Raw genomic sequence first — 13677 nt, forward strand, 5'->3', positions numbered from 1 at the left:
GAGAATGAATTTTGAGGTCAGAGTCTAGATACTGAGGATACAAAGATTAGAGCTGAGGAACTGCCACTGGGGTCAGATCCAGTGAGCACAGTGGCTATCAAATGGAAAACCCCTGGAAGGCCACATCCTGTAAGCGGGGAGACGTACAGCAATAGTAGTCTTAATGAAAACCACAACCTAAGTCTTTCAGTAAGCTCAGGCCCTGATTGTAGTAAGGTCCACTCTGCCTCATTAGAGGAAAGTGTGAGCCCTTTGCCGAGGAGGTTCAACATCCAGAATTTCTACAGTTTATCAGAGTTCAGCATTCAGCAGAAAACTACCATGCATGCCAATAGAGTGGACCAAATTACCAGAAATCAGGGAGGGGGACAGAATAGAAAGAGAGCCACAGAATTAGAGAAATACAAATTAAAATTACACTGAGATTCCATCTCACTCCAGTCAGAATGGCAAGTATCAAGAATACAAGTAATAATAAATATTGGTGAGAATGTGGGGAATAAGGTACACTCATACATTGCTGGTGGGACTGCAAATTGGTACAACCACTCTGGACAGCAATATGAAGATTCCTCAGAAAACTTGGAATGGAACCATCATTTGACCCAGCTATCCCACTTCACGGCATATACTCAAAGGACTTAAACCCAGCATACTACAGTGATGCAGTCACATCAATGTTTATAGCATCTCAATGCACAATCACTAAGCTATGGAATCAACCTAAGTGCCCTTCAACAGATGAATGGATAAAAAAAATGTGGAATATATACACAATGAAATATTACTCAGCCATAAATAAAAATTAAATTATGGAATTTGCTGGTAAATGGATGGAACTGGAGACTATCATGATAAGTGAAATAAGCCAATTCCCCAAACCAAAGACCAAATGTTCTCTCTGTTATGCGGATGCCAACACAAAATAAGGGAGTTGAGAATAAAAGTTCACTGGATTAGACAAAGGGGAGTGAAGGGAAGGGAAGGGAAATGGGAATAGGAAAGATAGTAGAATGAATTCAACATTACTTTCCTTTGTTCATTTATGTACATGTGACCAGTGTAACTCCATATCATGTACAACCACAAGAATGGTAAAGTTATACTCCATGTATATAAAAATACACTCTACTGTCATGTACAATTAAAAAGAACAAATGTTAAAAAATAAAGAGAGAGAAGGAGAGCCACAGGAAATTTAAATCATGGATTTATCAGATAAGAACTTAAGAACTTTCAAGTAACAGTTTCATTGGGGAAAAATATGAAAAAAACAAAAGAAAAATTCCCCTGATAATTGAATCCATTAAAAATCTATGAGGCTCTGGGTTCAATCCTCAGCACCTTCCTTCTTCTTAAAAAAAAAGGATATTTAAGAACTTCATAGGTTTAGCAGAAGAGATAAATGAATTGCAATATAGATCAAAAGAAAATATCTAGTCTGAAGAGCAAGGAGGAAAAGGGCTGTGAGACACAAGAGAGAATAGGATATGTATATACTGAAAAGTTTTTAACATCCAGGTTTTGGAGTCTCATAAAGAGAGGGAGAAATGGGGCAGAAATAATACTTGAAGATATAACATCTGAGAAATTTCCAAAACTCACCAAAGACACCTACCCACAAATTCAAGCAGCTCTGTAAATGCCAAGCAAGTAAATAACAAAAGAATACCACACTAGGTACATATAGAAGACCTACTGAAAACCAAAATAAAGAGAAAAAAAATCTTAAAAGTAGCTAGCAAAGAAGAAATGGAGGAGAAATTACTTTCAAAAGAGCAATAAGACAAGGCAGCGGACTTTTTAACAGAAACGGTACAATATAGAAAATACTGAAATTATATCTTTTGAGTCCTAAAGAAAAAGTTCTAGATGCATTTCAAAGAAGAGAGAATTTGTAAGCTACATAAGAACTATAAACTTATTTGAAAATATAGCAGATATAAAATACAGCATAGATATTTAAGACAGGTTAAGACATAAAAAGTATAGCATGAATGGTCTAACTTACATTTAATCAGAGTTACAGAAGGAACACAGACTACACTGAAAGAGACAATGGTTAATAATTTTCCAAAGTTGACCAAAGACATCATTGTACAGATCCAACAAGTCCCCCCAAAAAACTCAAACAAGAAGAAAAAAAAAAACAAAATAAAATTTAAAAAAACCTGTCTTGAGCACCAGTCATTTTCTGTTATTTCTCTCCAAGCTCTATTCTCTCTTGTTACACTGGAGCTGGAACTCTGTAAACTACATTTCCCAGATTCATTTTCCAGTTGGTTTCCTTTTAAGTTCTGCCCTTAGAAGCCACTAGAAGGAGATTAGATAGGAGTTGCCCTAGACCCAGAGCTTTTTTGTGTTTTTTTTTTTTTTTTAATGAGAAAAAACCAAGATTTAGGGATTACTTATTACTGTAGCATAAGCCTATCTTATGCTAACAAAATGCAAACAAAAAAATGGTAAGTAGACTTACACTTCATACTACAGATGAAAATGAAACTAAAAGACAAGGACTCTATAACTTTGAGAAATTAGGAAATATATGCATGATCTTGGGGTGCAGAAGAATATCTTAAGACATAAAAAGCAAAAAAAAAAAAAAAAAAACCCTCCTAAAAAGCATAAATCAAAAAGGAAAAGCTTGATAAATTTGGCACAAAATCAAGAGTTTCTGTTTATCAAAAGACAGAGCTAAAAGAGTAAAAAGACAAACCACAAAACAGATATTGGGAAAAGATAATGAACAAAGTGCTTATAAACATAATACATTAAAAATTTCTATGAGGCAAAAAGAAAAAGACTTAAAATGACTGATAAATATGTTAAAGGTGCTCATTATTAATAATTATGTGAAAATAGATGATGGCATACATGTCCTGGCTCAAGCAGTGCCACTGTAGAACAAAGTACCACACACTGGTCTCACAATTCTAAAAGCTGGTAAGTCCAAGATGGAGATATGGGCTGATTTCTGTCTGGTGAGAGCCTGTCTCGTGGTTCATAGTAAGCCATCTTCTTCCTGTGTCTGGCAGAAAGGGGGAGAGAGAGCTCTCTGGGTCTCATTTATAAGACCACCATCCAGGAGGGCTCTATCCTCCAGATGTAATTTCTTCCCTAAGGCCGCACCTCCTAACATCATCCCACCTCGGGTTAGGTTTTCCACATAGGAATTTGGATAATGGGGGAGGCCAACATTCAGTCCACACCACACTAGCTAAAATGCAAACACATTTGTCATGACAATACCAGATATTGGAATATGAGGGGTAGCAAGAACTTTAATCACTTCTGGTGAGAATGCGTAAAACCACTTTGGAACATATTTTATGGTAAAGTTGAAGACACACCTACTAAAAGTCCACATTTCTACTCCTAGCTGTATGTTCTAAAAAAAAATGTGTTTATGCATAATGGAAATCATATATAAAAATGTTTATCACAGCATTATTCCTAGTATACAAAGACTGAAACAAACTCAAATGCATCAATAGTAATTGACTATACTACGGTATAGTCTTACAATATACAACAAAACTGAATGAACTATACAGATGAATCTTAAAACAATGTCAAATAAAAGAAGCCAAACACTCAAAAGTATATAGTCTGATTCCACTAATAAAAATCTCAAAATCAGTGAAAATTAAACAGCTACATATTCAGAGATTTAGGCAAAGGCAGTAAAACTACAAAGATAAGCAAGGAACAACTACCACAAGTCTCTAGAGGATGTTACCACCAAGGTGCCAGATGCAGAAAAAGAGATGGGATCTGGGAGGGGCTACCAAAGGTACTGGTAGAAAAGTTCTTGTCTCCAGCTGGGGGTTGGTGACACAGGTGCTCTGCTCCCCTTCACATTCTAAAGGATACATCCCTACACCATGAACAATTCTCTATGTACATCTTAAATTTTTCAAAATTTAAAAATAAGAAATTTCAAATAAGGACAGCATCACAATCCTGAATATACATGTTCTCTCCATTATCTGGGAGACAAGGAGAAATCATTTACCTTGACTTGCCAGAAAAGGACATTTAAGTTATCACAAGTGTTAAACCCAGTCTAGAACCTGTTATGGTTCAGATATGAAGTGTCCCCTAAAAGCTCATGTGGGAGACAATGCAAGAAGGTTTGGAGGTGAAATGATTGGGTTATGAGAGCCTTAACTTAAACAGTGCATTACTCCCCTGAAGTGGACTAACCAGGCAGTAACTGTAGGCAGGTAGAATGTGGCTGGAGGAGATAGGTTATTAGGGGCGTACCTTTGGGGTTTATATTTTGTTCCTGGTGCACAGAGTGCTCTCTGCTTCTTGATTGTCATGTCCTGATCTGCTTTCCTCCTCCACATCCTTCCACCATAATATTCTACCTCCCCTTAGGCCAAGAGCAATAGATTCAGGCACTGTGAATACCAAATAAATGCTCTTTATCCTCTAAAATTGTTCTTGTCAGGTCATTTGGTCACAGCGACAAAAAAATTCACTGAAACAGAACCCAAAGCTATGGTTTTGCTGCTGAAACATTCATCACTCAGACTCGGCCTGCACCAAGGCAACACATACAAAATGGGGAATATGGTAAAAGCTCCCAGGTCTTAAAAGAATATTCCAAATAAGGCTCTTTAAGGCTTCCGGCAGGGATATTTTATTTTTTTTGGTTAAAATCACAACTGATAAAAATACCATAAAAATAAACATGTAAACAAGGTATCAGAACTTTGGTTCAATGAAACATCTCACATCTAGAACATCTGAGGTACAAAGGCACCTTGCTAGGTGCTAGACAGCCTGGCTCTGCTGCAGCTGCTCCAATGCTATCTTTGGGGCCAGAGAGGGCACAGGCTGAATGCAGAGGCTGGGACTGAGGTCATGCAGGACCCAGCCCAGTACACTCTCCACACCAAACAAACATTGACTCTTCCAAAGACCCGCCTGATAGGAGTTGGAACATACAAAGGGATCTGTCATGCTGAGCTGGAAGATGACTTGGGCTGTGGGGCCAGAAGGAGAAGGGCAGAGAAGGACATCAGTCAACTTCTGTTGTTCCACAAGGCCTCAAGAACTCCTGTCCTCGTTCATGGAACCATTTATTGGAGACTGTGAACAGAAATCAAGTATGTTACAATCCCATTGGTCAGTTCAGTAGCCAAAATTAATATCTGACCCCTGCACTGTGCTCTGAGAAACAGACTTGAGTAAGACGTGGTCTCGGGCCTCAAGTTGTTCATGGGCTATTAAGGAAGATACATGAGTAAATAGGTAACTGTACAAAATTCTGCCAGTGACATGATACATGTGTGGAGGTTGTCATGGGAACAGAGTCAAAGAGCATGTGACCAATTAGGGAAGAGGAGACCTCAGGGCTGGAATATGAAGCTAAATGTAACACCAAGGTTGGGTGCAGAAAGTGGGAGCAGGAGGAGAAAGTCATGAAGGCAGGGATCACTCTGCCTTGCGTCAAAGACCTCAAACAGCCTGATGTTACTAGAAACTAGCAGGTAGAAGCTGAGAGGTTGGGGAGGAGGAAGCCTGTCCACACTGCAGAGGACCTGGCTATCAGATGCCTCATGCCCTGTGGACGTCTGTGTGCTGTGGCACCAGAGCAGCAGAGCTAGAACAGCATTGTCACCTAATGCTGCCTTAAATGCACACAAACCAAAATTCTGTTCCTCAAACATAAGCTCTCCCATGACAAAGAAAAAATTATTTTAGTGTACCACTGAAGTCATAGAGTTTTTTTTTTTTAATTTGTAGTTGTAAGTAGACAGCATGCCTTTATTTGTTTATTTTTATGTGATGCTGAGGATCGAACCCAGTACCTTACATGTGCAAGGCAAGCGCTCTGCTCTGCTACTGAGCTACAGATCCAGCCCATCATAGAGATTTTTAAATAAAATTTAACTTAAAAGAAAGCAGCACATGTACTTAATTGAACAAACTGTCTATAAGGCTTATAGTGAAAAATAGCATATATAGTTAAATCATGAATTTTAATTAAAAATATACAGTGTTTACATCATTATGTATGTCACTTTAATGCTACATTTGAGACATTTAGTAGATTACAGTTAAAGTTTCTTTCTTGTACAACTTTTTTTTTTTTAAAGAGACAGTGAGAAAGAGAGAGAGAGAATTTTTTAATATCTATTTTTTAGTTTTCGGCGGACACAACATCTTTGTTTATATGTGGTGCTGAGCATCGAACCCGGGCCGCACGCATGCCAGGCGAGCGCGCTACCGCTTGAGCCACATCCCCAGCTCTCTTGTACAACGTTTTCCTCCTGAAGTCAGCAACTACCTCATTTTCTTTTTCTTACTTTTTTTAAAGCTATTACCATTTACCCCCCAAACTCGTGTGACCACCTTTGGACAGCTGTTTCCAGAATAAGGGTCAAATTCAGTGTCTATAGAGTTTGGTCCCAGCCTCTAGCCTTGTCTCTTGTCTCCTTTTCCTCAAGTGACAAGGACAGCAGCCTCCATACCTATGATGCTAGATGAAGCCTGTGCCTCACCTGCCTGATAGGAGGAAGGGTTTTCTCTTCTCTGTTTCCAGCTCTCTCCTCTGCTCCCTCAGAGCCCTGGCCAGAGCCTGCTCCTCTGGAGAGCTGCCTTGGACTTACAGTGCTTGTAGCTCTCTGGGCATCTGAGAGTGTTCTCAACCAGCTGTCTCAGTACTTAACCAAGTGGACTGCTACAGGACTGAATGGCCCTACCGCTTAGCAAAAAAAAAAAAAAAAAAAACCTCAGAAGGGAGACAGTCTTGGCTATGTCTCAGCATTTGTGTCCCAGTTGAGCCTAAGGCCCCACCATCAAAGCTCTGGCTGAGAACACCACAGCCAAGAGCACCCTCAAGCCACTCACCCCACTTGCAGCCCACGAGCACGGGGCAGGCTGCATGTCTCGTTCGGTAGTCACCTTCTCCGCTCCTCAGAAGGTTGTACCAAAATACAGCTGTGCCCTGGAAAGAGATGTCCTATCAGAACATATTCTTATAGAGACTGGGCTCAGAGACCTGACCCTGAACACCCTAGAACCCCTGTCCTGAGCAAAAACATCTTCAATTTTCCTGTGTAGGATTCTGGGACTCCCTTCATGGTGGGTGGATGTTTACAAACCTATCTGACTTCCCTCCCTATTCCTTCTCCCAGTTAGAAGCTGGGACCACAGGTCCAAAGTACAAGGAGGAAGGGGCTAAGGCACATCACAGTGATGGTCAAGTAGGCCTGGCAATGGGACTGGGGGACACAGTCAGGTCTAAAACCTCTGACCCACAAGAATCAGAACTTACCTTCTTAGGCCAAATTGCAGCCCCCAGATCAGGGAAGACAGTGGCACCACCAGCTTCTACATCACTCATCTGGGAACACAAGGCATAGAGTTTGGCCTCTACCCAAGCATCTCAGAGCAAGTGAGTCACAAGAATCATGACAAAGTATACAGATCGCCCTCCTGTGAGCATGAGTGGCACTGCTGGGAGGCTCTGCTCATGGCCAGCCCTTCAAACAAGACTCTTTCTCCACCTATTTACTCCCTGTGGTTCACCAGCATGGCCTCCACGCTACAATGTTCAAAAGCAGGAGACCAACATCCAGGCAAGCCCTGAATGGGAGCAATTTGAGTCTATAATCAGAACATTCCTCCTTGAATCCCCACCCAGCTTGGGCCCAGCAAACTGCCTGACCAGAAGTTCCCTGAAGCTTCCGCTAGTGGGTGAGGACATGTATGGGCTGTTTCTCTGGCTCCTAGCTTGCTTGCTGCTCTAGTCTAACCCTTGCTGTCCCACAAAAGCTGCCCTCTAGGGGGAAGGGGGACACTGAGATTCTAGAGGTCCTGCTTTCCCCAACAGTGAGCCTCCAAACAAACTGCACACAAGATCCAGAGTAGCAAGACTGCCTTCACACCCACAGAGGGTGCCTCAACTCCTGCCAAGGCACCACTCCTTCCTCATCTGGCTCTTACTTTTTTGCCTAATAAAAATTGGAACTAAAAAATATTTCCACAGGACACATACCAGACCGACTGAGGAGCACTCAATGGACACATGCTAAATGAATAAGATGAAACCCCCCTGACACCCCCAGTCCTGGGGATCAAACTCAGGGAAACCCCAAGGCCTGCCCGTCTCATTAGCCTCTCCTTCCAGACACACTGGCCCTCTTCTTTTTTCCAACATCTCAAGCCCCCTTGCTCTTCTGGGCTTACACACATTCTCTTCTCTGCCAGAAACACGTTCCACCAGCTAATTTCCATTCAATCTTTAAGTCTCAGCCAACCTGTTACTTCGCGAGGGAGGCCCTCTCTGAACCCCAAGCCTGGGCGGCTTCTACACAGCACTTGTTCCCATAGTAACTAAATAACCATTTCTCTTATGTTTAAAGTAAGTCTCTCATGTTAGACCTCAAGCACCACAAGTGACTCTTTCTCCACCAGCTTATCCACATGTCCTTGCTCACCAACTTATCCACAGCATAGCCCCCAGCATGCAATAACCACACAGTTCAAACTTAGAAGGAAAAAATAAACTGTCCCTTAAGTTCCTTGACAGCCTCTATGCCTCTTTAGGGCAGGCTCTTGCAGCAAGGTGGGGAGAGGGCCCCCCAGCCTGTAGGGAAACAAAGGCTGCTTTTAGCTAAGAGCACCTTGTGACCACATCCTCACTCTGCTGCCAAGGGAGGATCCCTCCAGAGCACTTATCCTGAAAGTCCAGAGTGGCAGTGGGCCCATCAAATAGGAGGCAGAATATGCTACAACACACATGCCTCTTGAGGAGATTGTGCTCAGTGAAATAAACCACACACACACACACACACACACACACACACACACACTACTCTATGAGTTCATTTACTCGAGGTTATGTGATGTGAGTCATCAAAACTAGAATAGAGGTTGACAAGGCTGTGGGAGGGGACCCAGGAATTACTGTTCAACAGGAACAGTGTTTCAGTTTTACAAGAGGAGAGGAGTTCTGGCGATGGAGAGTGGTAATGGTTACACGATGTTATGAATTTAATACCACTGAAGTACACTTAGAGATGATTAAGATGATAACTTTTGTGTTCTGTGTATATTATCACAATAAAAAAATGGGGGGGGAAAGGAGCAGGGATAAAGTCATAGGACTAGGGGCTACACGATGAGAACAGAAACCAACTTTCTCTACTCCAGCCAAGAAGGGCACTGAGGGACAAAAGGACCATTAGCCAACAGCGGGTGGCATCAGCTTTGAGGAGGGTGGGATATAAGAGAGCTTTCTGGACCCACGGTCCCCTTAGGGCCCATAAGCTGCACATGATACTCACGTAGTTTAAGAATGTGGCCACACGGTTCCCAGTCCCTAAATGCTTGAAAACATCTTGTTCATGGTTCTATAAAATTAAGTGAGAGTGGACAAGTGGGCCTGGACCCAGTACTTACATAGTTAAGAAACGTCGCTAACCTATTCCCCTCCGTTTTGAGGCCGCTGTCAAAAGGTCGCTGCAACAGACAACAACTTTCACCCAAGTTTGCAACCAACTTACCCGCCACCCAAATGATTGGGGCCAAAGGGACAGGGGAAGGTAATAAGTGGATATTCCCCAAAATAGCCTGGAACAAAGGACAATCCAACACAGGAAATTTTGATCAGGACAAGGAATAATTTTCACAGAGACCTACTGAGGTCCTTTGCTCTAGAATCAAAGCAAACAGTAACAGAGTTAGGGCAGGCTCCACAGACCCTGTGGCTCCAGACTGGGCTTCACCAGTAACAAAGAGTCTCCCCTGGTGAGGCAGAAAGGGGGAGGGAGGGGGGTGATATGGAGGCTGAAATGCTGCTAGAAGCTCCAGCCTTCTCAAATCAATTAGAGTGGGGCCCTCTGAGACCACCAGTGATCTGGGTCTTACCCTAGAGAAGTCAAAGTGCGGCTCATACTGTCCTCCCATTCCATAATTTGCAACCTGGTGAGAAATTTTAACAGCATTGGATTTTGTGAGCAGCATAAACAGGCTCTTATCAGAGATACCACATCCCCAGGCCTCCAAACAATCATATGCCCTAAGAACATCCCCTCTCAGGTAGAAGACAAGCATGTCTCGCTTTCACAGGCAGAACGAGTGTTGCAAATATGTCCACAGCTGTGTCCAAAAGGATAAATGGTTTCCTGAGAAGAAGAAGATGGCTGACCTGCAGGCTGCCACTGTAGAGAGAAGCACCAGCCCTTCAAGAATACTCAGATGGCTCAAGAGGGAGCTCTTCTTGAGGCAGGCCCTGGTCTGGACCCAGTTTGTTTGGGAGGAAATGAGAAGGTGATCCAAGAAAAAAGCCAACACCAAACTCCAAGTGGAGGTTTTTTGAGACAGAGTCTTACTGTATTGCCCAAGCTGACCTCAAACTCTTAGGCTCATGCCATCCTTCCACCTTCCTGAGTAGCTGGAACTACAAGAACATGTCACTATACCTGACTTGAGATTTTTCTTTTTTTAACACTAGTTTTGGAGCTACTCCGAGTCTGGTATTGCTCCTGCCTCCTTTTCTAAGCAGCAGTTCTTGGTCAGGCCAAGTGGGGCACTGCACTGAGCACTTCTGCTCCCAAGTGAAGCAGCAGGGCATGGTGACCAGTTACCAGGTGGCCAAGAATTGGTATATCACCTCAGCATTCCCAGAATAAGCCTGCACCTGAATCACAGCAGCCTCTGCAACTACAGGGTGTCACTAACTGGATTAGAAATTGCAATGCCTTTGTGAATAGTATGTAGACACAATTTAACATCCAAGATCACAAAGTTACTTTAGCTTCAGTAGTTAAAATAAGAGACAAGGTTTAAAAGAAAATGCATAATTTGACATGATCCCCTTGATAAATCAAGTGGCACCATAAATCTATCTAGGAATAGCTGGTCACTGTTTTTTACTGAAATCCTAAAAACCTTTAGGGCTCAGCCACTAGTTCTCACAAAGTCAGTATCTTTTGTGTATCTTTTTTGGCCATTCTAACAGTCAGGAGAGAGATGCTGCAAAACGGGCAATAGTGGAGATCTTCAGATATGGGAGAAAAAGGGAGGATGGACATTACAAGAAAGAAAATCCTCCAGTTGGAGCACAAATGATGTTTGCTAAATATGATGAAATGCAAAATCTGGGCAGTGTATCTTTTCATGTATACAAAAATAAAAATTTTGATGTAAATAACCATGGCAGAATGAAAATACGCTGTCATTCCATTGCTTCAGCCTCCAAGATTTCTGCACCAGGATTACCTGAGATTCTGTCAAGAACATAAGGAAGCCTGGTACAGCAGATACTCGGGGCTGGAGGCACATTTATTTATTTTAGGGAGGGAAGTGCTAGAGAGAGTCTATGAGGAAATGCTATTACATATTTTCACAAATGTATCCTTTCTTGGTATCCATTCTAGACAAGACCTTAAAGAAAATTCTAGACATGCTGTGACTGGCATGCCAATGAACTCCAGAGATTTCCATCCCTGCTTGTTGTGGCGGCTGCAGAGCATGATTGCACTTTCTAACTCATCTGCTCCTTGGATAAAGTGACTAAACTTTGAGATTCCAGACAGTGAAAGAAGTTGCACTGCAATAGCTGGCACACCATTTAACAGTTTGGACAATTATATTTGATCAGTGCTAAAACCACTGTCCCTACACTCTTTAATATGGTCCTCAAACAAGTACAGAAGTCGCGGGAGTTTCTGGGTTTGCAGCAATCAAATTCACCATCCCTGCACACTCAAGTCCCCAGATCCATTCCTTTAATAACAAGCAACTATATATCAAAACTGATCCCTATGAGAAGGTATGCGTATGAACATTTTAGATTCCTTGTTGCCATAAGGTAGAGTCAGCCATTTGAAAGACACGGGTATTTATGATGCTGACCAGAGTGAAGGAAAAAAAAAGTTAGAAACCACCTAGTAGGCTAAGACATCACCAAGCCAGTAGTCTTGAATCTTGGAGAATCCTGAAGGTGTAGGTAGCATCTCCTCCTCCATTAGACAGGTCCCCATCCATTCATAAGAATGCCTTAATTGCCCTTTTTCTCCCAAAAGGTCTAGAGCAAACACATCAACTAAAGCTAAGAGTGTTGACAGGTAGCAGAAGGGCCAGCTCCTTTCCAAAAGACTAGCATTTCCAAAGGGGCCCTGGTGCATAGGCTGCTGCTGGTGCCTAGGTATTTATCATATCACAAGCAGTACCTGTAGAATGGGCACTCAGGAGCAGATCCTGAAATCAAGGTTCCTGTTCCCCAGACGAGGTAAGATCAAAGCTTTCACAATACCACTGGCTGTCAAATAAAATGCCATAATAGTTCCCAGAGGAAGAATGTAAACAAAATCGGTATCTCAGTCACTTGGGAACTCTGGGCTAGATCTTCCGAAGAGCCCTTACTCTAAGGGGCCCTCCACTGAGAATTGAGACATTCAAACACCAGATGATTAAGTTAAAACACAATGAGAGGCCAGACAGATGAAGCCAAGGTTGGAGCAGAGAAGCCAGTCCATAGCAAGAGGCTGTTGTCTTCCACGGTTGAGGGTGAGACAGAGGTACAGAGAGTACAGACAGGAAGCCAGCCAGGACAGCAATAGAGGCACAGGTCCTGTCCACTCAGCCCTGTGGTCCCTGGTACAGAATCAGCCAATCAAGCAGACTGCTGTCCTTCAGGACCAGGAGAGTGCTGAACACTGGCTCTGATGTGAAAGAAGTGGTGGCAGAAGTCTTAAAACAACAACAAAAACCTACTCCAAGAAAACTTAAGTCAAGATAATGTCAACAGAGATGCATGTAGTGTGTGAAGAGCTCCTATCTTCTTGAAATGGTGGTTCTCTAATGCATTAGAGGCAAAGTAGGTGATGTGGCAGAAGTCCCCTGTTGTGTTGCTGGTCTGCAGAACTTATTTTAAACCCATACAACACTAAGTTGAGTTGAACTGAAAATTTATAAAAAATTTTTCACAAGACTGTTTTACAAATACACTGTTTATAATCCTGTGTTTTTGAAAACTCTGTTGGAGTTCACACAAATCCATTATGATGACCTTTGAAACCGGTTTTCTGATTGCAGATGCAGCTTCCAAAAGGGCGGAAAATGTGAATGCTGTTTTGCTTGGATATGTCCAAGTCAAGGTTGAGAGAATCCTTCCCAAATGACCTCCAATCAATATTCTAATGAAATCTATAGCTGGTCAGACCCACATACCAGCCTGAAAGGTGAAGGATGCTACTCTTAAATGCACGGACACTCTAGCCAAACAGAGATCCAGGGACTCTAGAATGAGGCCAGTGAAACTTCTATGATAGTTTCTCAGGTCATAATTTTATAAAAGAACCCAAGAGTTCTGTTGTTCAGAAGACAGAAAGCCAGTGCTGACTTGAAGTTGGTGCCCACAAGAACACACTGTGAAGGAGCATCACCCAGAACCTCTCAGCATGCTGCCACCATGTTTCTTCCTGATCACCTTGGAAATGAAGGCAAGAAGCCAGAATCTCAATAAGAGTACTTAGACAAGAACATTCCTCCTTCACCAGCAAACCAGTCCAGGCCTCTCATTTTTCCTAGCAACATATCACAGAACACTTTATCTTATCTCCAAGCGCATTTGACTAGGACACAGAATTGTAACTTTGGAAGATAATTCTAGGATTTGAACTTAGGTAGTGAAGAAGCTATGATTAAGGCTGC

The 13677-nt window shown here is 42.3% G+C and overlaps 1 protein-coding gene across 5 annotated transcripts in view; it reads right to left on the bottom strand.

Moving 5' to 3' along the window:
* Positions 1 to 4624: 4624 nt before the first annotated feature.
* The window catches only part of P4ha2 (prolyl 4-hydroxylase subunit alpha 2), a 34156-nt gene continuing 25103 nt past the window's right edge, over positions 4625 to 13677 (bottom strand). For 4 of the 5 annotated variants that reach the window (XM_046467621.2, XM_046467618.2, XM_046467619.2 and 1 more), the window contains 5 exons: positions 9889 to 9942; positions 9306 to 9371; positions 7292 to 7360; positions 6865 to 6961; positions 4625 to 5100 (listed from right to left, as the gene is read on the bottom strand). In XM_046467621.2, the coding sequence (XP_046323577.1) occupies positions 5030 to 5100; positions 6865 to 6961; positions 7292 to 7360; positions 9306 to 9371; positions 9889 to 9942 (357 nt within the window). In that variant the 3' untranslated portion in view covers positions 4625 to 5029. Of the gene's footprint in view, positions 5101 to 6864; positions 6962 to 7291; positions 7361 to 9305; positions 9372 to 9420; positions 9481 to 9888; positions 9943 to 13677 lie in introns of all 5 variants that reach the window. The other variant, XM_058586508.1, reaches the window with a different exon arrangement.

This window comes from Marmota monax, unplaced genomic scaffold, assembly GCF_021218885.2.
Source record: "Marmota monax isolate L192 unplaced genomic scaffold, Marmota_monax_Labrador192_F-V1.1 WCK01_AAM20220418_F8-fsc00199, whole genome shotgun sequence".
In the NCBI taxonomy this organism is placed as follows: domain Eukaryota; kingdom Metazoa; phylum Chordata; class Mammalia; order Rodentia; family Sciuridae; genus Marmota; species Marmota monax.